This window comes from Cydia strobilella, chromosome 18, assembly GCF_947568885.1.
Source record: "Cydia strobilella chromosome 18, ilCydStro3.1, whole genome shotgun sequence".
In the NCBI taxonomy this organism is placed as follows: domain Eukaryota; kingdom Metazoa; phylum Arthropoda; class Insecta; order Lepidoptera; family Tortricidae; genus Cydia; species Cydia strobilella.
The window spans coordinates 5,218,449-5,245,349 of NC_086058.1; the positions used below are offsets into that span (position 1 = coordinate 5,218,449).

A 26,901-nucleotide genomic window follows, 5' to 3' on the forward strand; every position below is an offset into this window, starting at 1 on the left:
TCCCGATATATTTTTGCTAGGCCCCCAGGTCGGAGGGGTTTAGTATCCAAATTTACACATTTGTAAAACTACCTACATTTTATGAACATAAATTAAAGGTGACTCGAGTCGACAATCAACGTCAAAACATTATTGTTTTAAAATTTCTGTTAAGGATCTATCGGTAAAATCTAATTTATAGGACTACTACTTTGGAAAATGGTAACTAACAAGTGTTTTTGTAAACTTTAGATACATTTAAAATTGTAGCTATAACTGTATTTATAAGCATTTTAGAAACGTCCACACAGTCACTGAACAGAAATTCGTAGGCACGGCACATCGAAAGATTGAGATTTGAAGGTGAGAGAGACGGGCGACGCGCCCTGGATTTAACACCTGGGACTGGCCCTACCAGGGTCACATGAATGGGTCTAAGTCTATATGATATCTGAATAGAGATCGTAGGCACGTGGAAGGAACAGTTGAAGCCGATAGCGACAGGCATGCGACGCATTCCTCTAGTCTGTTTCACACCAAGGATTATGCTGTATATTGGTAGTGGGGGAAATACAAGCGACACCACGACATCATATTTGGCAGCTGCGAACTGTCATATAAACAATATGTTCCACACTAGGGTGGCGCTATAGTCATGCGCGGAGCGAATAATTACTGAACAGAGACAGTAGGCACGTCGAAAGGACAGTTGAAGAGAGCGAGAGAGGCGGGCGAGGTAGGTGTGTCTTCCTCGGACAAAGTGCGTAGTCGCGGGGGCCCCCCTCGCCTCTCACCTCACACGGGCGACTGGTCGCCGCTGGCGCTGCCGCTGCCATTATACTCCTGCGCACAAACATAGAGATTAAAAAGTCTGTTTTTTTGGGCTTTCCGATTATTTATAGTGTTTAAAGTGCTCGGGGTGGGGCACGTATGAGACGGTCGAATGCTGTGAAGAGGTTATCTGGTGGCAGTCTGCACCGTGCAGTCCACAGGGCTTATGACCGCACAAAATGGAAACAAATCACATGTGGTCGCGATCCTCGGCAATAAGGGAACGAGAAAGGAGAAGATGGTGTTTGAGAGAGAGAGTTAGACTTTTGATATATTATGACCCGACATTTGACTTCATACGTTGACGTTGGACATTCATTCAAACATCATACTGAAGGATAGTTTAGTTAGGAACATGGAATGGAATTCTGAAATTTCGGTATCTGCCTCTTTTGCTCGAAGATGCAAAATTGATAGGACCTCCCTTGTTCCGAAATTCCTTGCAATTATTTAACCATTCCTAATTTCAAAGATAGCATATACAAGAGAATCTGGGACGCGTACCGCCGTAGCCGGGTGGTCTAGTGGTCAAGACGTTGGCTGCGTAAGCTGAAGACACCGGTTTGATTCCATCGGCCACGGCCTCCGGCTTGGTCACTTTTTCTTTAGTATATGGCATATACTCGTATTTCAGTTTATAACCACTCATATTTTCTTTAGGTAAGTACTTACGACATGTAAATGGTGGGGAGCCAGCGAGTGCCGCGGTACCAGTAGTGTTGTGGTCGTGGTTTCGGACGCGGCCGACTCTCGCTTCGACGGGTGGCTGTACAACCTGTGCCAATCTCTTTCATTAATTCGTTACAACCACTTAATTGATCTTAACTAGAAAACCTCCGCTATGTTCTGTCACAATAACTCCACTACGTTAGCTACTCCTTTTTCACTATTACTATATTACTCGAAAAATGGAAACATTCTCCATTTCGGGCAAGACTTGAACATGCGAGTCATGCGAACTTTTGGAACACTGGTCCTATCGCTCTTATCAACTGAGCTGCCGAAGCTTGCCAGAAGCGTGCGAATCTTGCCATGTCTTCTTGTCTTCCCTTTTGTTCACACGCGTTAGGGAGGCGCATAGCGACATCTACCGTAAGAATGTTCTATCGTTTTCAACTTGCCCGCTAATGCTTGATAATTCAATATTCACTAAAAACTCTGTTGATGACTTTATGAGAGATTATTTAAAAAAATAAAAATTAACAACTATTGCACGATCATTATTATTTTAAGGAATTGTAAACTTTGACCAATGTATTTTTATCTATCATATTTAATTGTATATAACTATCACATTTCAAATGTACCTGTGTGACCTGTAAAATATTTTTTACCAATAAAGTAACTGAACTGAACTGAATGCAATGCGCAATCTTAATAAAGAACTCTGTAATAAAACGAGAAGCTGCTACTTATTTCATAATTCTTTTTCTCCTAATAAAAATAAACATTATATTAATGACCCAATCTAAATCTGTTTCAAATGCTCTAACTCAATCACGCACAAACATTTCAATTAATAATGACTTGTTGGAGCATTCACAATTTTAACGAAAAACCTAAATTGAAAAATGAAATTAAGTTTTTTTATAAAACAACACTCAATGTAGTAATCCCTCAGATTAATTTGTCTACATAGTCAATGTAGATTCAACATTTTAATTGAATCTACATATATTTATTATTCCATAATATATTAGCAGTGTTCATACAAGCAAATTGAAATAAGCTTATGCTAACGATTTCATTATCACAAATTATAATATTAAATACAAATCTAAGCGAATCTACAAAATAGAATAACAAATGTACTCGTAAAGGCTCTAGTTAGAAATATAAATTAAATCCTATTCAACTCAAATCGGAAGCCTTTAGGTGCAATTGAAATTGACACAAGCGAGATTGATTGCGGAGTAGCTCAGGGGCACTTGGCCCTGTAATTAATTTATACAAATTAATTATAATCATATCCCGCAACCGATCCAGCAAATCTGTGGCAGCTGTACGTCAGGATTGTCACTACTACGAACAAATTAAAGTACGAAAAATATTTTCTTTGTTTTCAAATATATTACCAATATTTTCAAGCAAAAAAAATCCATAATTAAATTTTGAAAGAAAATGCGGAGAAACCTGATTTCATAAACAAAATAACAGACACATTGAAACGCATTTCATATTGACATTGAAATGTAAATTTTCTTTGATGGCAATTAAATCGGGTTGTATCGGAAGAGGATCAATTTTAATAATCTTACATATAACACAGTTTAATTCATCATAATCGCCAACCCTGACATAAAACTCTCATATGCAACGGTTTCGCCCGCTACGAGTATATATAAATCATGGAGTAGAATTGACAACTGTATGAGATAGCGCTGTACGACGGAGTGGGTAGAGGTACTTACATTTTGCGTTTACTGACTGGATTTGTTAACCAAGGGCCACGGAACACACGCTCTGAGCGTGTACGTTCGATGCTGACGCCGATCGCCATTTGACCTAGATACGCACGGTTAGAATTTAGTATTAAACTTTATGCATTCTTTTTGGTTTCCGTGGGCAGTTGGGCACGTTATATGTATAAGGCGAGGCGTTGAAAGAGTTAACAATGTATGGCGGTCGATGTTAGCGTGTGGCGTGCACACTCGGTGCGTGCGTTTCGTGGCCCAAGCTTGACAACAATAAAATGACATATTTTTCAATGTCTATTGTTAATATTAGTCGTACTACGGTGCAAAATAAATGCTTACTTACCCTTGAATTGGTTTATTCTCTTTTAAGTCGATAGTTTGCAGTTGCAGCTCAATGCTGAATTGGCCAAAGTTTGCATGCAAGTTTAGTTTTAGTAATTATGACATATTAGTCGAATGAGCTTATCTTCAACACTCACAATATTCTACACTGCGGAGTCATGCTCCAATATGGGCCATTCTACGTTTTGTTGGACCAGAAGATTTTAAACATAACCCGGCACAAAAATATTTTAAATTTTCGCGCCATGCGGCGCGCAGCCGCCAGGGGGAGTGTTGTTCATATTAAAAATGGCGGCCCGCCGCACGCACGGTTGTCAGAGAGCGTCCCATTCGAGGTAGCTTGCCGCCCGAGGGGATAAGGTAAGGTGGGGTAAGACTAACATAGTTTATTTTGCTCGGGGCAAGACAAACAGTATAAGGATTCCATACAATACAAGTGATAGTCTTACTCCGGCGATAGTCTTACCCCAACTTATGCTTTTTTCGAAATAATCGGCCCTCGATTCAACTAACTGAATTACATTTAAAAGGGATATGATTTGGCCTTTTACTTAAATAGTTTTATTAAATATTAAAATACTACCTAACTATTAATATCCATTAGGCAAGTGACCATTAAGTAATGTCCTTGATCTTTGGATGAATTATTAGTATTTCCACTGCATTAAGAGCTTTTTAATCTAGCGTCGGACCAAGGTAACTCTGCATGCCATTTTCAATGACAAGGTGTGGAAATGCCATCATTAATGTCAAATTTCGATGAAAATTTGTCGTTTGTAATGACACTCCCTCACTTTAACTTGTTCAAGTTGGTGCAAAGTTAGCTTAGGTCCGTCTAAGCGCCACTTGCACCATCCCACTCACCCGGGGTTAAGCGGTTAAACCGTTAACCTAGTGTCAAATTGTACTGGTAACTATGGTACTGAATTCTAGGTTTAAGCGGTTAACCCCGGGTTAGTGAATGGTGCAAGTGGCCCTTAATGTCTACGTGTTTTTATCAATGAATTTATTTGGAAACGCGTAAGTATTAATTTGTTTCATTTTAAGGTTATATGTGGATTGTTTTTTTATGTCCAACAAAACAAAACTATACAGTGTGGAAAAAGTTAATGGGCCCTGGAGGGAAAGTACCTCAAAACCTTAAGTCAGCTTATTTTACTTATTACTTACTAAGATGTTTTAATTCGCTTCCCTCGTCCGGGAATCGAACTGACTAAAAATTGAAAAAATACTGAATATGCGAGATTGTGGACATTTTGTACGACAGACGGTGTGAGATGTGAAGAATGTTTTTAGAGAAATTTTAACATTAACATGAACTGTATCGATTAGTGGTATAAAATAACAAGTTTTTATTTTATTTTTAGTCGGTTTGATACCCAGGCGATACACATAGCTTACTTAAGGTTTTAAGGCACTTTCTCTCCAGGGCCCATTAATTTTTTCCACATTTTCAATATAGTTGGGCAACCAAATCTTGTCAGTAGAAAAAGGCGGCAAATTTAAAAAATGTAGGCACGAAGGGTTATAGTCCCATAGAAAATTTGAATTTCGCGCCTTTTCTATTGACAAGATTTGCTTGACCAACTACCTATACGTGTCATACTTTTTTCGAAAGAGTAAAAGTAGAATGACCCATCTCACATGCATTTTTCTTCGGGTTAAAGTGTCAAGCGATGCGAAAGAGTGAATAAAAAAACCAGTAACACAAAGTAGGTTACATTTATTATAAACAAAATAACGAAAAAGAGAATATGTTCGTCCAAATCCACATTATTATTCCCCTGAAGTCTTCATAAATGCAATAAGTCCTTGTATGTTGGATCGTATCCAGAACCGCCAGGCTTCTTCATACCGTCAGCCTAGTGGGAACAGAAATTGTACGTCAAATATGGATTTGGAAAGAAAAACAAGCGAGGTTTGAAGCGGGTATGATGCATGCATACACAGACGATAATTTAAATAGATAGCTTAAGTTATAGCTTTCAATTTTTAATTTTTTTATTGTTATTTTGTTTTTAATGAAAATTTTATTATAAGTACCTAAAATACTAATGAATTATGTACCAATTGGAAGAAAGAATGAATGAAAGCCAAAGAAATCTAGATAAGGAATATTTTAAAAACCCTAATACTTTGCTAAGCCCTTACCGGGTCCTAGTAGTTATGTATGTACCGACCTAGCATTAAGTTGCATGTGTATTTGTGTAAACTGTATCTACTTGGTTGCAAATAAAGATTGAATTGAATTGAATTAAATTTTACCTATTATTTAGGTAGGTAAGTACCTTACTACATATTTTGTTTAATGTCAATGCCGATTTGCGGTATTTTAGACTCGATTTTGTCGTTAGTCCTCTTTCGAACTATATAATCGAGAAGTATTGTCGTTGAAGGTTTGATATAGTGACACTGATAAAAAGTGTACGATGACATCAGCGGGCTTAGCACGGTCGAATTTTTATCGCCTGTCGCCATGCCTGTCACGTTCTAACAAGTATGTAAGTGCGAAAGTGAGGCATAGTGGCAGACGATAAAAATGCAACCATTCGTATGCCTTTTTTGGTCGAATCGAAAATATCACAGATTTGTCTAGACGTAAGCTGTTTGTCTCAAATTAAAACTATCATAGGTGCATTGTGTTTTTTTTTTTGATATTAGAGGTTATAGTGTTAATACGCTAATCAAAATAATGATAATTATAAGTTAGTTACCTACGTAAATTATCATATCATACAGTAGTGAACATTTTATTATACTTGTTTATTATTACCAAAAATAAATAGAAAATCTTAATAAACGTCTGTGCTAACACTCAATCAGATGAATGAATGAGATTGATAATTAGATAACATTCGGTCTCCGCCTCAGAGTTTCAATCTCCAAACATTGTTACAAACAATACGGTTAAGGCAAATTGTAATAGTAAATTGGAAGCTCAAATCTATAACAAGAAATTTTCTTTTTTTTTTAATTTATATATATTTATTTATAATTAAAAAAAGGTAAAGTAGAAATAGAAAAGCTTTTTCATTGAATAAGAAAACCGTTTTTAATTTAAATCAATAACAGCTCAGCTATTAGACATTTAGACAGTAGAAATCATTTTGTATTAACAGAAGTATAAAACCGTGAATAAAGGTAATGGGAATGATTACCTTTCTATTAGGTACCTACTTTTTGCATTGACTAGGTAAGCTTGTTTACTTTTGTGTAAATAATATGTATATATTTTAAGATCAAACAAAATGTTTCTTTCACATACGTTAACTTCTTAACATTTTTTTGTTTTGTTTGTATAATAAGTGTGGTTGTGTGGCTGCTTGTGAAAAGCTGTTATAACCCCTAGACTTTTACATGATCCGAAGATGAACCCTTTAAGACGAAGAAGGACCCTTTAAGATATATTTCATCTATATGTCCTATTAGCGCGTGTGCACATCTGTATGTGCATGGTGCGTATGCACATTTGTATTGTGCATGGTGCGGAAAGTTTCCAAAAAGTTGCAAAAAAGTCTCGGAAATTTCAGGAAAATTTCACAGGAAACAAAGAAAACGTTTATTTTGGAAGTTGAAAATTTCGATTCCCATACAAAAATGTGCCAAGTTTCCGAAATTATCCCATGTGGAAATTTCACAATTGGAAACCTTCCAACGGCACATCAGTTCAGACAAATGGCTCAAAAATATGTGAACACGACTTTATTGTCAAAAGTAAGAGCGTACACATATTTATGAAACTTTGGGAACGTACATATATATTTATGCCCTTGACCGTACATCTCGCGTGAGTTGGACCGTGCTTGTGACCTGATTAGAACATAATTATTGGCTTGATAGTTAATCCTAACTAAATGGAAACTAATACACAACTATCTCATGCTGAAGCCAGATCGTTCACTCACCGTATGCTCTCGGTCCTGGACCTAGGAGACCAGTCCTTGGAGTACGAGGCGCCTCTCCGCCGGCCTCCAGCTATCGCTCGTCCGGTCTTCCACCGTTCTACGTGATACCTGGACATAAAATTAAGTTGATAAACATACCCCTATATTTTGGGTGCGGGAATATTTTACACTAGCTAAACCGGCGGTTCTCAAACTTTTTTGGCGACAGAACCCTTTTGGAAAGCGAAATATTTGACGGAGCCCCAAATAAAAAAAAACGTTCGCCACTATTTAACTGCAGACCAGAGATATAGAAGAGTTGGTTATTGATTTGTTTTCGCTTTTTCTCGCGGAGCCCCCACAGAGGCTTTGCGGAGCCCTAGGGGCACGAAAAGCACACTTTGAGAATAAATAGTTGTCTTCTGTGACGAATAGGCTGTTTCTGTAGCTTTATTTTCCTTTACTAAAATCGGCAAAACGGGACACTGATTAGACATTTTTTTGTTGCCGTATTTTAATTTTTCTCAGTTTTTGATTAAATTTGGTGGATAGGTAGATAGAGTTCTTTATTTTGTACAACATAAGGGCAATTTCCCTGTATGTCCTTTCCGTAACTCAATGGGAATTTTCATACTTTTTTTGTCCTAAATTTGGATTTCGTGTTCATTCCGACCATAATATGGAGCTTCTAAACCTACCAATTTTTATCAAAATCTGACAAAAAAAGAATCACGGGTCAGTCATGATTTAGATATAATTTTGATGCCAAAATCTAAGTTTGAATTGGGCTTTTTTTCGTTAACTATTTTTATACGTACCTAATAGCGTGCCGTACTTCAGTGTTCATGAAGCAATAAAACAATGCTACGGTGAAACCCTGAAACAATTCAAAATTATTATTAATAATTAAAGTCAATTAATACATTCATCGTAAAATTTTGTTTTATTCACAGGTACGGAATGGGCCATCCGATAATACCCATATGGTAAGTGGCGATTTAGTTTTCGGATTGATAATTCTTACTTTGTGTAATCATAGTAAATAGTTGCACCTGCCAGCTGTGTTCATCAGCCGCTTTGATAGATAGATAGACAGATAAACCACTTATTCGTTTAATACACACATATAAAAAAGAAATAAAAGAGAACTTTGGTCCCGCGTCCGGCGCGGAAAACCTTTATAGCCCAAGAGCCCATGACGGGCAGACTTACCTACGTCTTAGTATAAAAGCTAAAAGTTTTTCTATAATTGGCCCTTTAAATGGCTTAAATAATACTTACAACATAGTATAAAAGCTGAATTTTATATATAGTATAAAAGCTGAACTATAAAATAATGTTTCTTTAGTAGCCAGACAGTTTTGATGGTTCTTTCATCTTGCCATACACATTTTCAAAGAGCCTGTATTGAATTATATTTACGTAATTGTATAAAAGCAGAATTTAATATATGTTGACACCGAAATCACGACCAGAATCTCTTGAACAATTGATCCTTGTAGTGGTGTTCTAAGACTTTAAGAAACTCGATTTTGCTTAGCTGAAAAGTGATGCCGTTACCCTCTCACCAGCCCCTTGAATTTCCCTCTTACAATATTCGCCGTCAAAAAATACACACTTTTCTCAAATCGCATTAAAGTGAGTCTAGCTCTTAGCGTAATTGCAGTGCGTGATTGATTTTGGTATAAAATTAAAGTACGTTTAAGTCAGTCACAGTTCTAGAGATGTCTATATTAGGAAATATTTCACACTACATTCTCCTTCTCCGGTACCGGTTTACCACGCGAGAATCTTTGATAAATTCTAATAATAATTATGTTATTATACTGAATGTTATGTTATAAATACATCTATTTATCATATATGAGAAAAAAGTTACCGTGGCCTCGAGGCACAAAAAAAAATTAATAAAGTAATTTGATTTGTTCCTTACATTCGTCACATTATAAATAACTTGTATGGGTATTTTATCCTATATTTTTCTCTACAATTTTTTTCCAGAATGCTCGTAGATCACGCCCCGTCTGAGACGGGCTTAGCGAACACGTCTGATGAACCAACTCTTAGTTGTATTGTATTCTCTTTTAATGGTAGTACAATTGCCACAAATATGTTTCCCATTTTACGATTTTCGAAGCAACGAAATGGTTATATTTCTGGGAATTTTATGTTCATAACTTTTATTTGAAAAACTTTTATAAAATCTGTCAGGCGTATAAAAAAGCTTTGTGAATTGACATAAACGTAAAGTAATAAATCAAAGTGGATTAAAACGAGTTTAAAAATCAGAGAAATGCTTCAAAACTCTCTAAAATTTGAAATACTTGTTTCAAATTTTGAATCGGCAGTCCATAAATTATACTAACAATGAAATGAACTTTCATAAAACAATTGAGGCTTTACCTCAAAACTTTTACTGTACAAGCTATTATGAACATAAACTTTTTAAACTTCTGTAAATGGCAAAGTTGCTTTAGAAAATTGGAAGAAAATTGGCTTAGAGACGGTTGAGGCTTTAAAAGCTTTGTCTAGTTAATATGGCTAGACGATGGTTGCGCAGGAGAACTTAACTACGACTATTATTCTATCGTTTTCTGTATAATGTAGTAGCAATAATGTTGCAGTACAAACAATGATATTATATTATTATAACAATTATAATTTTCGCATTCCATTAATCTTTGTCATACTCGTTGTTAAACGTAATTTGTCTCTTTCTCTTTCGGTGTAAACGTGCACATCTCTCGCTTGCCTAGGCGCGACTAAAGGCAACTTGTACAATTTGTCACAAGGTAAGCGCTTCAATTTTGGAACGCCTATAACCTATCTTTAGTTATAATATCATTAAGTACAAATGAAACATTAAATATGTGTTTTCTTCTTAAACATTTATTTATTTTTGACCACTACTCCATAAAAACAAACTTTATTCATATACGCTAGAAAATATGTACTCTATACTCTGGCTAGTTAGCGAACTTTGCACAAACTTGGCAGTAACGCAGCGTACTACGTAGGCGAACAACACGCGAACGCGAAGCGAAGCGATGCGGCGCGGGGTGAATCAATCCTTTCAGATTCAGATTCAGATTGTTTGCTTACGTAAGACGCTGCGTAAGAATGCATACATATCCCTATAAGCTCCATACTTGACGTACTTGGCATGAAAACTTAGCGTGGTTTGACTTTAGCCGCCCAAAACTATCAAATCAAAGACAAATTTGATTTAACTGAAAAATGTTTCAAAGTACGATGGAATGGAAGGTCGTTTTTAGGTCTTTGTGTATCAGTTACACTCTGTAGGATAAGCGTTCTGGGCTTGACATATTATGATATTGCGCCTTTAGGGTTTCCAACGTTCTAAGGGTCAAGTCACAGAGTCTTTGCCTGAATAATACGATCTAGCTAGAAGTTTGGTTTTGCTTAACAAAGGATGCTTTTTATCCAGGATCGGAGAATGAACAAAATTGTGGTTAAACTAAGTCGGACTTACGTGACCTTCGCATTTATTTAAAAACAGTTCTTACTCAAACACAACATGGGCTATTTTCAATTAACTTAATTATGAAAGCAACGTTAGGTGAGTTTTTATTTACTGCTAGCTTAGTAACTTGATATTACGGCGCGAGGACGAGTTAATGTTAGCACAAAGTTAGTACAAAGTCGATGTTTACTATTGGGACTCTTTGTGATTTCTTTATTTTTTGCTTTTATGCTTGCTGTTGTTTTTGAGAATATGGTCAACGCGTTCTGTTTGTCTATTTCATAGTGTATTAGCGTGCAGCGGGGCATGCCGAGGGGCGGGCGTGCGGTATTCATAGCAAATAAATGCAAATGTATGCGAGCGGCCGCAGATCATTTGCCGCTTGTCGTACGCTCTGTTGAAGACAATAAGATTTTCATGTTACCTGTGTGGAGAGCATTAATGCCCTTGTGTACTCGAAGGCAGCCGCGAACCACGAGTCGTCGCTGGGGCCGCACAGCACCAGCAAGTTGGTGATACCCAGCAGGGGTATCAGCACCAGCAAAGCCTTAGTTGCTTTCCTATACTGCTCTGTTTCTAGAGTGTTGGCTGACCGCAGTTTCGTTATGAGAACCTGAGGGAAAAATAAATGTTAGTGTTGTCTAAAAGAGGCTATTATGGTCGCAAAGTTTATAAAGTCAGATCAAACTTTATATAATATATATAAATATGGTTTTCTCTGATCTTAAATATTTGCTGATCAAAATAAAGTTTGGTTTTCGCGATTATGTTTCATGTAAAGACCTTTGCACCTATTTCGCTGTGTCAATACAATGTATAACGTTGTATTTAATGTTTAATAAAACATTTTACCTATACTCGTTTCTATATTCGGTCCGCTAAACTACCTTCTATAGTATTATACTTGAAAATACTGCACACATTTTTATTCGAGTTTGTTTTTGTACGTGTTTGTGTGCGATTTTGCAACGTACTAATCATCATTTGAATGTACTAAATAGTTTGACCTACGAGTTAAGTCAAACTTTAGCTTGGCCTTTGACGCATTATATACCTTAACTTAAACCTTGTTAAAGTAATAGCCGCAACATATCAGTATTCGGTATTTCTTTAAGATACAGGCTGAGCCTAGTGTGAGGATCAGTGTACTGCCTTTATTTTTTCTGTATTTCTTGAAATAAATATATTTTTAATTTTGAATTTGAACTTAAGTTTCATACTTTTAATACGTACCCACATGATTCTGACTAGAAAGAAGAGGTTGAGCGCGAGCCCTATGAGCGAGGGTGCCTTGTGGATCCAGTCCACCTGGTGCTCGTGCATCCAGAGGCAGACCTTCGCCTCGCCAGCCAGCGCCAGCTGAAACACATTTCAAATATTGAATTTGTATAATTCTACCGTTGTGATTGAGCGGGATCAGGTAACATCTATTCTGCTACATTCTTGTGGTTGTGTGTGTACTTTCAGACGGTTATTTTTATTAAGAGGGGATTAACGAAATAGTTTTAGTCTTTATATTTAATTTTTACACATTTTAATTAGCCTCTCGTGTGCCGTGTTTTTTTTAAATAGTTTAGTACGCGGATCCGAGCGCTTAAGGGCAAATGCTATGAAAAAAAATCATACGGAATTTAGACTAAAATGCAAGGGCAGACTCTAATCAAAACCTTAAAAGGTTGAAGTTGACTCTATAGAAAATGAATCACGAAAACATGTCTAATTTTCATTTATTTTCAGTTGTATATCGTTACCATGCATACCAACGGTATAATTTCAGTATAAAATTGCTAGTGATACAGCAGAGGGATCTGACGAGCAAAATTATAAACATAAACATATTTGTAGAGTAGAGTAAAGGTATCAACACGCGCGATGACCATTTCTTGCGTCGCAAGGTTTGCGCGACGCGCCATCTGTCTCTTTCAAAATTCCTGCCTTTACTTCCCCTATTACGTGGATATCGTCCATCATACACCTGCTGACCACCTGTGTGCGCGAGTTAAATCACCGCAAAAAATATGTTCACCTTTCTCTAATTAATGACCAAATTAACGAAAGTAATCATTTTTGGTAATAATATCATATATTTATATATATTCCTTGTTGGTAATAATATCATATATTTATATATATGTTAGTACATGTATATTGTACAGTATACGTATTCGCATGTTTTTGTTTTCATGGGCCATATATTTTATTGCTTTTCTTTTTTGTAGTAACAACTGTCTATAACATGACATCGAGCGATTGAGAAATACTCGTACAAAACCACGTCAATATGTTAACGTGATATACAGGGTGGAAAAATTAATGGGCCCTGGAGGATAAGTGCCATAAAACCTTGAGTTAGCTAATTTGACTTAAAATAAACATTTTTTATTTTTAAAAAGAAACAAAACTGCATTCAAAGATTGTTCTTTTTTTTTCAGTTTCGTTTGTCTAAAAATATTCTTGATTACTAAATATTCGATTTTATGGATATTTTGTACGACAGACGAGTGTAACTAAGACCTAATGTTTCTTGGAGAAATGTTATCAATAACATTAATTGTATCGACTATTAGTACAAGAAAATAACGTGTTTATTTTTTTGAATTTTTAGTCGGTTAGATTTTCGGGCGAGACCAGCTGAAAAAAATCTTTGAATGCAGTTTTGTTTCTTTTTAAAAATAAAATAAGGTTTTAAGGCAATTTCGCTCCAGGGCCCGTAACTTTTTTCCACACTGTATATATATCAATAACGTTTTCTTTTGGCGTTTATTGGGTTATTTTTTGCTAAGAAAATACTACTTACGTGTTGTTCAATATTTACTTTGTCAGCTTTGGGCTTTTTATTTCACACTCAGATCGTTGTGGTTCGAAAGTGATATTTACACTTACTTTGCTTTCTTACTACCTACCTACTGACAGGATCTTCTTGAACATGAAACGTTTAGTTACGACTATTTTATTTTTCTATATGATATGATATAAGTATAGACCATATTTTACAAACGAGGCACCAAAAAATGTTAGCCTACATGATTTAACTCGGTTTTGATACTTAATAGTAGCCACTTTGGAATATAAAACTAACGCGTGTTTGTACCAACAACTAACAATTCACCTTTGTTTGCTTTTATCAGATCTTCGAAATAGAAAAGGACTCGAGCCTTCGGATAAAGATTACGTCAGAAATTTTGTAGGTTTTATCTAAATTCTAAATAAGCACTTAGGAAAACATGAATTTCATGTTGCGAAATTAAACTCAAGTCTTTACATCGATTAGAACTCAAGTTTCGACTTAAATGATTAGTCTGAAAGTCTGAGTTGAGTCTTAAAGCAGAGGACTCAATGGACTTGAGTCTTAAGTCTTAACCACCACTAGTGATAATAGCTCTAAACCAAAACGTCAACAACATATTAATTATCCTCGGCAAGATGGCGGCTCGTAGTGAAATAAGCGGGAAATAATAAATTACCCCATTTCATCAGGCATTTAAATCTTGAACAAACCCGACCGATATGAGTAAATATCAGATCTCATCTCGGCATTGCTGTAGTATTTAATCCAGAACTTATCATGCTAAAATCGCTCTAAACCAAAATGTCAAATTGACATCTTAACTATCGTTGGCAAGATGGCGGGTCGTTATAGTGAAATAAGCGGTAAATTGATAAATTACCCCGTCGAAGACGGTGGAAGGCACCACGGAGACGAGACACGGTGGCAAACGAGCATATATTATGGCCCGCCTGATGGTAAGCAGCCACCGTAGCCTAAGGACGCCTGCAACTCCAGAGGTTTTGCAGGAACTCAAGTTTGTACTTATTGACTAGTCTGAAAAAAACCTAGTCGAGTCTAAAAGCAGAGGACTCAAAGGACTTAAGGTACCGTACGGATTCAGACTGTACCAGCATTACTGCTGCCGTATTGCAGCGCGACATTACTGCTGCAGTAAGGCTGGTACAGTCTGAATCCGAACGTCACCTTTAACCAACACTAGCGATAATTGCTCTAAACCAAAATGTCGAGTCGAAATCTTAACTATCGGCAAGATGGCGGCTCTTTAAATTGAAATAAGCGGTAAATTGATAACTTACCCCGTCTGAGCCGGTGGAACTGGAAGGCACCACGGTGACGAGACACCGCGATATCACCCATATCGTTAGGAACACCGCCGGCGCGCCTGCGAACATAAACGGACAAATTAATTTTAAATCAAGCCTTTGAGGCCGATTTTGCAAGCTTAGCACAGGAGAGGCGCGATAGTATTTCACCTGCGATATAGACTCCCTGAACTCCCTCTCTAATTAATACGCTTTTTAAAAGTCGGGTAGTCTACGAGATACTGTCGCGCCGCTCCTATACTACACCTACTATCTATTTGATATGGTTTTCAATTTGTTAGACGTGACTTTGACAGTGAGCACCAATCAGCGTTAGCGTCTCACGCTGATTAATGCTGACAAAATCTGATCACATTCAGGAGTCGTCTCATAAGCCATTTCACTCGCGCTTATGGGTGCGCGTGAGATGCCTGATAATGCGACTGAAGGTCGTATCAAAATGAGAAAGAAACCATATCAAATTGTTAAAACAGAATCAGCTCCCAAGCTTTTATTTCAAACATACAGTTTCGAACCTTAAATACGAAGCTTAGGGCTCGAAATTAAATGACATGTAAAGTGACATATTGCATTATAAATGTGATCGTGATGGGAAACGCGTTAAACGTAAATCAAAATGTTTGCCTCCATATTTGAATATTTAAATCATGTTATCGACATATATGCGGCTTTAAGCACTACTGAAAGAACAATTCACGTGTACAAATTGCTCACGTGTGCAATTGTAAATTAATAAAAGCTGGAGCAAAATGTCTATAAGAATGTTGACAGATTAGTACAAAGAAGTTCCACGTGATGGCTACGTATACTTATATGTGACGTTCCCAATCAAAAGGTACCACTTTTTTGCTTACCATATAGACGAAATTTGCTTGTACCATTATACGAATAACCTGTCAGAGCGTCCTTATGGCAAGCGACAATGTGGTACCTTTTGACTGAGAACGTCACATATATTAGATACCTACCATACTATGTACTATACCTAATACTTAGTATGTTCAAATCAATAAATACAAAAAGAACTTACATCCTATCCTTTAACATCTTAATGTTGTGTACATTTAATTAAAAAATTATTTATTCAGGGACCATAATTTTATATCCGCAACGCAGGCTTCGTCAGGTGAACACAAACTCACTATCCGCAACAGGCTTCATCAACTTACTTACTCTAAAATTATGTACATTAAAAAACCCTACAAACAAAACACCCCCTCTAACTCGCCGCCAGCAGGCAGTGTGCCCAACAGGCTGGCTGCATTTCCCCGTTGAATAGCGATGCTAATTCTCTTGGCAAAATACTGGCCAGCCCTTTGGTCGCCCGTGGCATCCACCAAACGCGACGCCAAACCCTTATATAAGCGCCGGGCGCCCTAACGTTTCGACCCCAAAAAAAATTAATAAAAAGTTAATTATGTTTCCATATGTTTGTTCCTGCATGTTTGATATGAGAATGAATATTTTTATTTTTGTTTCTTTCATTTGCATTTCTACACGTGTATTTATTAACAATGGTTAGTTACTTAGTTGAATGGTATTGGTTACCGCAACTATTGAAACTGAATCATAATATATGTTTCAGTATACCTAACCTGTCTAAATATTAATTTTAAAACGTTAATATTGTTATTATATCTATGTAAAAAGAGTTTGTAAATTATATTAAAAATAACAGTACATTAATGTTAAGTATGAGTTTTAAGTATTTTGTAAATATATGTGACGTTCTCAATCAAAAGGTACCACATTGTCGCATGCCATAAGGACGCTCTGACAGGTTATTCGTATAATGGTACAAGCAAATTAATTTTCGTCTTAATGGTAAGCGAAAAAGTGGTACCTTTTGATTGAGATATAGTGGTAATGTCACACTGACTTTTAAACTTACCCCATCCAATAGTGGTGTAGACTTTTAACTTTATATTTTCTGCAGTAAACGTTTCCACGACTAGCATATACAAATATAGACCTAAAAACAAACAAACAACACATTAAACCATTATTACATTAATAAATAAATATGCTACCAAACAATATTGTCCTACTATAGTCATATGTGACGTTTTCAATCAAAAGGTACCACATTGTCGCTTACCATAAGGACCAAAATTGCTTGTATCTTTATACGAAAAACCTGTCAGAGCGTCCTTATAGCGAGCGACAATGTGGTACCTTTTGCTTGAAAACAACACATATATTATTATGGCGTAGTCTCCAATGATCATGACTTTCTGGATAATAAAAAAATATTAACAAGAGAATAAATATAAATAAAATATATTTTTATATCGTTTTTGCTTATCTACGTATTACCAGCCACATAAACAAGATTATAAATATCAAAAATCAAGCCAGACATGTTTTCTTAATATAACATTAGGCAGTCATAATTATAATTAACAACTAAGAAAAGTTACCTACAAAGAGACGACTTATGAAACATAATACCGAAGGTCGAAGCTAAAATGTGTTTACTTCGTTTACTCCAATTATTTTCAAAGCATTATATTTCAGTCTGTCATCTTTTTTTAGCTACTTACACATTAGAATATTTTGTTTTTATATTTTGTGTTCGAAGTTTATTAGAACGAAATAAAACCAAACCAAGTGCGTGCCAGACCACGCATAAATACTTTTTTACTGTTATATTGACAATAGAAATACATGTTATTTGTAAATCTGAACTGTTAAGATGTATGCCATCTTTGGCATGCAGGCCGCCGCAGAACACGTGCTGTGCAATAATGTTTTGGCAACCTTCAGGTATGAAACACAAAAAAAAAATGCCAATGGTAAAAAATATTTCCTCAAAAGAAAAGTATCAAGCAGATATAGAATTTTACTTATGACTCTGTTCTCGTGTAAGTGACTTGTATGTTTTTTATGAGAATAAATCTTTAATCATAAACCAAATTTTCACCACACTAGCTGGTAAAGGCTCTCTTGATTGTTCAAAAACTGACGAGAAAGTTGCATTTTGTCCACATGTGTGGCAAAGTAATCAAATGCAAATTTTGAGTTGTTTCCTTATATGGCTGGTGGAATTGACTTCTAAATGATGATTTTGAATAATACATTTTTAATAACATTCATTTTGAATTGATTTGATTTTGTTTGATATTTTATAGTTAGTATTTTTCTTGTGTTGGTGTGGTAATTTTTTTTGTGTTTCACTCGGTGGCAAAATTTGTTTAACCTTGAAACCGTCGCAACGCTCAGATTCCATTTTTCGAACCACTCGCTACGCTCGTTGTTCAATTTCGGAATCTTTCGCTTGCTCGGGTATCAATGTTAGCACGACAGGTTAAACAGCAACTTTGCCCCCTTGTAAAACAAATGGCTATTACAGTTTAGAGAAAATACAAACAATCATATTTCATATCTACTAGAAAGCGTCCGACGTTTCTGTTCAAAACATTCTATTAAAAGGATTCAGTGAGTAATAAAGATTCACCGTTACGTCCATCGCCTGTCATCTGTCAATTCTGAAGAATTTGATTACATTAATCCGTATTTATAGCCCTGGGCACGGACCCGTTTACGTTGGAATTTTTTAAGTGTTTCTTATTGCTCTTGTAAAACAAAAGAACATCATAAATTCTTTATATTTTCGACGTATGATTATCCGTGAATATTGTTTCCAATAAAAATATGCGTTTTTACTGTAGCCAACCATCAAATTCACACAAAAATAATCTTGAAATAATAAAATTTTATGGTTTACGATAAAGTTGAACAGACTATCTCTACGTTCTTCAAATGTTTTTCAGCTTCGGTGTCTAGTCTAGCCTTGTTTTGTTATCTAAAATGAGTCTTAAAACTGGAGTCTGGCATCATCTTAGGTACCGATAGATCTTTTTTTTTAAATTCTTTAGCCTTTAAATTGAATTGTCAATAAATTATAGTGTTTCCATAAATTGTCAGTGAGATGGTGACCGCAATAGAATATGAATTATGGGTTCAGTAGGCTTAGCATCAGTGCACCGCAGCAATACCTCGCGCGCGATATGGACTTCCCGTTGTAGGTACCTAATCTATTGCGCACGAGATACTGTCGCGGCGCATTCGTGCTATGTCTACAAATACAGGTTCGAAACCTTAATTTAATCCGATTAGAAACTAAAATATGTTTAACAGTTTTAGTTTTAGTGGGCTTTTATTATAATTTATACTAAGTTTAGTAAACATCCCTATAAAATGGACGTGGCACCATTAATGAAACATAAATCACAAATACTGTAATAGTAGATTGTTAACCAAGGGATGAAATTATGCCTTTAACCCGAGTTAAACACTTTACTTTTACCTATTTCGAATACGAGGAATGTAAAATACATGTGTTTTTTTTTAAACATGACAGTAAATTTCTTTATAGCATTTATTGAGGGTACTTTTAATTAACCATTTAGGTAAAAGTATCGTTATTTATGGAATGGGCAGTTAAATATCAGAATGTAAATTGTATACAAAACCAAACCATCCATCCATTCCATTTAAAACCAAATTACAATTGCTTATCGTAAAAAATGAAAAAAAAAAGCGTTCTTGGAAAATAATATGCTCTAGTGCAGAAACATATCACTTTCTGCACACTTTTATTATTAAACCTGTCGGAGCACAATTACCCAGTGGGGAGCAAAGAAAAGGCACTTTTAACGGTACACAGTATAAGTATCTAAACGTTTAAATCAAAATTCTTACCTTCAACCAGCATCCAGAAGAAGTTGGTCAAATAAAAGTAGTGCATACAAATCACAAGGATCATACACGACGTTTGATCTTGCGACGCCTCGTCCGACCAATTCTAAAAAAAAGACAGACGATAAAAAACCACTACGATCCGACGTGAGGTTTACACGAGTGTGGGGATCTTTGATGTGGGATGTGGAGCTTTAATGGATTTAGAAAATAAATAGGTTGATGTACGTACCTTTTAGTATTGTGACGCAAAAAGTTTTGTGCTCAAACTTTGCACAGTTACTAGAGGAGAATTGTGACATTGTCGATATTTTGGAACCTCTTAACTGTTAGCGAGCTCGCAACAGTGCGCGTTTGTTAGCTAGTAACTTGAACTAACAAACACGCGCCATTGTTAGCTCGTTATTTGTTAATAGATTCCAAAAAAATTGACGATGTCACAACTCTCCTCTGTCACGACTCACCTCGGTCTCCCCTACAAATTTTGTTTAAAAACTCATATTGTAAGAAGCACATTCAAATGTCATTTGCTTATATTTTTACCATTTTATTTTAGGGTTGACGTAACATGCTTTTTCCTCTTTTATACCTATCTTTCTATTTAAAGTAGAATAAATTACCGAAGACAATCACTACATAGTATAAAACAAAGTCGCTTCCTGCTGTCTGGATGGATGTCTGTCTGGATAGGTGTAAGTATTCTTTTTTGACGTTATTCATAAACGCGTTACTGGCCTGAATTAACTATGAATCGTTTGTCTATCTGTCATTTTTACTTATGTATTTGTAAGAAAGGGATAAAACATAATTTAACTAAATCAGGCCCGTAAAGTTTTATGAATATGGGGGTTTGATTATAAAGGCATGCGCAAACTTCTGTTCGGTGTCTAGTTCGGTACTTATCCAGCTTTAACGTTCGAGTCAGGCCGTTACCTAGATATTCTAAGTTAATATATGGCCATTATTTTATGAGATGTGGTTGTTTTATTACGAACTTGGTTGTGAAGAGATTTTAGACTAGAAGTTATAGGTTAGACTGAAGTAATTGAAACTGGCAGTTATTCCATTAATTTATAAAAACTTTTCTTGTTTATTACTAAAGATTTATTAAATGTAAAAGTGATCTAGCGTCTAAGAAAAAAATATGTCTGATATAGATGGCGCAATCCTGCACAATTTTTGATAACTATAGAGTTATTGTTTAGGTAATGTACAGTCAAGTGTAAAAATAAGGTTACATACAAATTTCTCAAAAATATGTCCCATAGTCCTTAATTCGCTGACATAAGAGCTATGGGACATATTTTTGAGTATGATATGTGCACCCATTTTTTACACTTGACTGTACGAACTATATATAGCGCCATCTACATCAACTGTCTTATTATTAATACGATTAATACGAGAGCGCTGGTGGCCTAGCGGTACGAGGGTACGGATTTCAATCAGAAGGTTGGGGGTTAAAACCCCGGCTCGTACCAATGAGTATCGGAACTTATGTAAATCATTTGAAATTTACCATTCGGTTTTCGGTAAAGGAAAACATCGTGAGGAAACCGGACTCGTTCCCGATAAGGCCTAGTTTACTGGGTTGGAAGGTCAGATGGCAGTCGCTTTCGTAAAAACTAGTGCTTACTCCAATTCTTGGGATTAGTTGTCAAGCGGACCCCAGGCTCTCATGAGCCGTGGCAAAAATGCCGGGTTAACGCGAGGAAGAAGATTACTTAAAATATAACCTTATTTGGATTGGAAGTAATTGTGTTTTGCCTCATTTCTTTGCAATGTTTCTCATTTTCATTGCTCTTAACTTTATTACGTAATTTAGTTATAAACTGAAATGGATGTCACATATTAAAAAAAAGTGACGAAGCCCTTCAGTGGTAAAGGCTGGATATTTTTATTTTATATATGACATATGACATCTTTTCAGTTTATAATTTATATAGTAGTGTGATTACTTAAAAAACACAAATCAAAATATTTAATAAAATAATTTCATTTGTTCTCAAAGCTGTGTAATTTAAAGTTGTTTAAAAACCTTTACACATTCTTTTGTAACCGGACTGGACAGGACAGACAGACGATCGTAAATCTCCCCTTGTCCATTACGCTAAGGGCTGTGTCTTGCTCCCTAATTCACTTAACACTTCTCTTCGACTGTGAGCCAATATCCAATATAACTTGACCTGTAACCCTAACAACAATGCACACACCGGCAAAACATTTATATTGGTCTATTCCAAGCAAGGGCTTTTATATGTTTCGTAAAAAACAGCCTTGTCTGCTTGTTTATTCGTCCCACAAACGCAATATGCCCATTGACATTTAGGTCAACGTTTTAGTTTAAAGACTTACTGTCTTCCAACTAGGGAAAAAATCAAATTATTTAATGAAATATTTTGATTTGTTTTTTTTTAAAGTAATTACACTACTATACATATATAAATTATAAACTGAAATAGATTATTATTATTATTACGAGCCTATTGTGTCCCACTGCTGGGCAAAGGCCTCCCCCCTCTTCTTCCACTCCTCCCGGTTTTGAGCTACATCTGGCCAGTCGCTCAAAAAGGAGTCCAAGTTATCCCGCCATCGCCGACGAGGTCTGCCGGATCCCCGGTTTGACTCATGGGGCAGCCACTCTGTGGTTATTTTGGCCCACAAGTCATTCGGCATGCGGCAGACATGACCAGCCCAGTCCCACTTTAACTTGTCCGCTTTCCGAAATAGATATTATACACTAAAGAAAAAGTAACCTTTTTTTAGTGTAGGTTATCTATTTCAGTTTGTTACTGTCTTCCAGTTAGGTCGAGTTGCACCACAGTTGCACCAAACCGTCAGTCATCGTTTTAGCGTTCGCTAAATTGTTGTATTGTAAGTTTCATAGCTTTCTGCTGCTTGACGTTGATCAGTCTGTTAATTGTGATTGGTGCAACTGGCCCTCAGTCTCCTTGAGGTAAATTTTCCAAATTTAGTTTAGAATTAGCTCTATTTATTTTTCGAGGAACGGGCTCTCGTTTCTATTTGTCATGGAATAATTAAGTGACCAGGAAAGTGCCTTTTCGGCGGAAAGTGTGTCAGAAAGAAAAGGTACTCCAGGGGGATTGTTCATTCTAATTAAGGACCAAGTATTGTACACCTGTATACATGTAAGTATATAAGCAATTTGCTATATATATGTAGTGTATGTAATATCTGAATTATATTTTTTATTATTGGCATTGCCATAGATGAAATAAATCATTTACACTACATATGGTGCTACTTTCTCGCACTAGTGCGTCAAATAGCACTTTTCGTGCATATGTCGAAAGTTTAAAGGGCCATGTACTGTGAAACGTTGTACGATACACGTGCGAATAAGTAATTCGCAACTCGTGTCGATTTAAAACACTCCCTGCGGTTGTGTTTTAATTTATCGCCACTCGTTTCGAATTTCCTCTTTTCCGCACTTGTATCGTAAATAACTATTATAGCGTGCAGGGATATTAACTACTGCTATGGCAAAAAACACAAGACGTAGGTATCGTGGGTCAGCTATTTGGAACGAAATTCTGTGTTCCGTTTCAGATCCTTTTTTTCTCTTTATTGCCCTAACTTGGGGATGTTATGGTTAGTCTAGCCAACCACTTCGACACTAAATCAAGGCACGCAAATTAGACGCAATATCTTAACCTAGGAAAGAGATGATCAGACTAATATATTACTCTTTTTAGGGTTCCGTACCCAAAGGGTAAAAGCTATTAGGGACCCTATTACTAAGACTCCGCTGTCCGTCTGTCCGTCTGTCTGTCACCAGGCTGTATCTCATGAACCGTGATAGCTAGACAGTTGAAATTTTCACAGATGATGTATTTCTGTTGCCGCTATAACAACAAATACTAAAAAGTACGGAACCCTCGGTGCGCGAGTCCGACTCGCACGTGGCCGGTTTTTTAAATTCGATACTGCAAAGATTAGGCACGAAGGGACTTTGGTCCGAAAACACTCGGACACTAAACTTATTTAAACTTAAGCTCTAACTATTGAGACTCATTTCATTGCGTCTTTGCTATTAATAGAAGACTCAAAGTACGTAAAGTACGTAAGTTTTGAAGCCAAGTTTGAACATTAAAGCTGGATAATTGTTAGATTTCTGTAAACAATTAACAAAGCACCCCAATTACTAACTATTTATTTTTTGGTTAACAACCGGTCTAGGCCTAGTGGGTAGTGTAGTGACCCTGCCTGTGAAGCCGATGGTCCTGGGTTCGAATCCCATTAAGGGCATTTATTTGTGTAATGAGCACAGATATTTGTTCCTGAGTCATGGGTGTTTTCTATGTATATGTATGTATTTGTAATCTATATAAGTATGTATGTCGTCGCCTAGGACCCATAGTACAAGCTTTGCTTAGTTCGGGGTTAGGTTTATCTGTGTAAGATGTCCCCTAATATTTATTTATTTATTTGATGATATTTCAGTTGATTCAGTTAATTACATAAATAAGCTGGTAAATAAAGTAGTACATCATAACTTTACCTGTAAAGATAAATTTAGTATCCAACTGCAGGCTGACAGAATGTACGTCGACATGAGATTTGTGTGTATTGTATTTCGTAGACATCTTAGATCTCTGAAATGGAAAAGCGTAATGAATATACGAATATACAGGGTGGCTAAAAAATAAGTGCATTCCCGTTGCCAGGGAGATTTTGGGATTATACTGAGCAAGTTTTACTATGGAACCAGCCCCGAAATCGCGAAAAAAATTTGGCTGTTTCATACATTTTTGGCTGATTCATTTTCTATGGCAGGGTAATTTTTTTTCGTGATTTTGTGGTTGGTCCCATAGTAAAAGTTGCTCAGTATATTCTTAAAACCTCCCTGGCAACGGGAATGCACTTATTTTTTGGCCATCCTGTATAATCCGCAACAAGCGGACACAGCACTTTGTCGCATTATTATTTATTTTAACGGGACCGAAATGCGTATACTTAAGCTATTAAATTACCTACGACGTTTCAAGGACGGCATCGTCCCCGTGGTCTCGGAGAGAGTAGGTATACTTAAGCTATTAAGTCCCATTAAAGTCAATAATTATGTGTGAAAGTGGTTTACGTTTAAATTAGAACCATTTTTGTTAGCAAAATATATAGCAATTATGTAAATAAGTAAACAAACTCCCAAACACCATTTTTAGGACAGTTAAATAATTTCAAAAAAGTTTTTCACTCTACTTTAGGATGTCAACGGGTTAAGGACAGCTTGACTGATTTTTATTCGGATTGATTGATTGAAGTACGTGCTCAAGCCACCGAACAGGTAACGTTACGTACTTCAATCAAATAATTAGAAATCAGTAATTGCGGCGACGCCTTAGTATGTTTTTTTTTAAATAAAGGGTGAGTACACTGAGTACTAGAGTAGGTTAGTAAACTTAAATTGCGATAAACCTTGTATTCACTTAATATGTCACAGTATGCACATGCATACTGTGGTACAAGCTTGTGCTTGTGCTTGTACATACAAGAGGTAGATTATTAGGTAAATTTTTTAAGTACTTACTCATTGTATGTGAAAAAAATCTTTAGTTTCGGATCAATGAATCATTTGTGAGCTCTTCAGAGTGGCTACCATCAGTTTGGCACTGACATAATAAACGCTAGCGTGAACGTAACTTACTTTCTATGCATCTCGCTCGTACTGACATATTAGTGCGAGCGAGATGTATAGAAAGTAAATTACGTAGACGGCGTATATGTCAGTGTTGACACTGTCAGTGACTTGGTACGGGTACAGTATGATAATGAAATATTTGAAGAGCACTTGACAAAATTGTTAGAAAAATGACATATTGAATGTGTTATCTATCGGATTTCTGATATGATTCGATACTATGCGATGCGTACGTTGTACTAAAAAATCTTATTTTTTGTACATGTACATAATAGGACAGTGACTACAGTCTTGTTATACATTATTGTAGCTCTTATATGTTGCAGTTATGGCCGTGCCTTACAGAGAAAATCAAAAACAACATTCAATTGATTGCCTGTGGATGTTATATTTTTATCTAAGTTCAAGCATTGCAGTATAAAATTATTTAAAGATAAAAAGTACTCTTATGTTGGATTCGTATTGAAATAAAGGGTTACTCCATTGTTCTGGTCTTTGTATAATTATTTATTATCATCCGATAGCGGATGCTTTACATGCTCAATGCGATGGACTTTCAAAGGAAGAGTTGATTATGATCAAGAATTATCGAGTTTATGTAATGTTAGTAAATGTTACTTTGTGCAAACTGAATGGACGCTCAAGCGTCGGCGAACAGCGGGGCGTTCGATAATGCGAGCGGCCCAAGTCAACGCTCCAAATTAGACGCTCGTCGCAACGCTGTACGCTACGCCGAACGGGCCGCTGCTCGCTTTTTGCTCGCTACTGAAACCATAGACTAAGTTTGTGTCAACTCACTTGAAGTATAGGAAGACGAATACAGCCAGCGACAGCATAGCGAGGCTGAGCGAGTAGCCGGCGAGGTAGATTAGGCTCGAGACATCTGTTGCTGAGGTGTTGGAGATGCGCTCTGTGCAGTTTGAGTAGTCCGAATAGTTGTGCCAGAAACCTTCGGCGCAGTGCCGCGAGGCATTTTCTGTGGAAAACAATATATTTAAATAAGGTCGCGAATAATAAACTAAACAAAACAAACATCTACGCCATAGAATACATTGAAATTATTCTGCATCGTATTGTTTTTAGTCTACTACAAATCACACCAAGCACCAACTTTGACATTAATAATAAACTGAAATAGATGTCATATATTAAAGAAAAAGTGACGAAGCCCTCCAGTGGTGAGGGCCGGATTCGAACCGTCGCGTCTTTAGCAATCCTGGCTTGAACCCCTTGCGGACGGACGACGGTAGTCTTAGTAAGATTGCATATAGTCGAGAAATTGGGACTGCTTCCGCCATGGCGGGGTGGCCAAGTCACGGTCAACTCACCTACTTTTTATATTTCTATCCGATTTTAAAAAAATAACTGCTATCTATGACGCAGTTGTTTTAGTTTTGAATTTAGAACCTTTTGTTAATCAATGAGTTCAGAATAGATTGTAGAATATGTACAAACATTGGACCGAGGTCTAAGAAGGATAGAAACCCTCTG

General features: G+C 36.4%; 1 protein-coding gene and 1 long non-coding RNA gene across 3 annotated transcripts in view; one reads left to right on the forward strand and one right to left on the reverse strand.

The window, feature by feature from the left end:
* The window catches only part of LOC134749449 (uncharacterized), a 604,512-nt gene that overhangs the window by 369,082 nt on the left and 208,529 nt on the right, over positions 1-26,901 (forward strand). The window lies entirely within an intron of this gene.
* On the reverse strand, positions 551-26,380 carry LOC134749429 (diuretic hormone receptor). Of its 2 annotated transcripts, XM_063684355.1 has the most exons (11): positions 26,209-26,380; positions 24,274-24,367; positions 19,755-19,857; positions 16,942-17,022; positions 15,024-15,109; positions 12,171-12,296; positions 11,362-11,550; positions 8,272-8,330; positions 7,475-7,582; positions 1,483-1,585; positions 551-822 (listed from the first exon to the last, which is right to left on the reverse strand). In XM_063684355.1, the coding sequence occupies exons 1-11, from the start codon at positions 26,244-26,246 to the stop codon at positions 775-777; spliced, it is 1,035 nt and encodes a 344-aa protein (XP_063540425.1). In that variant the 5' UTR covers positions 26,247-26,380; the 3' UTR covers positions 551-774. The 2 variants fall into 2 exon arrangements, with proteins under 2 accessions (XP_063540425.1, XP_063540426.1); XM_063684356.1 differs by lacking the exons at positions 551-822; positions 1,483-1,585 and adding an exon at positions 5,273-5,431.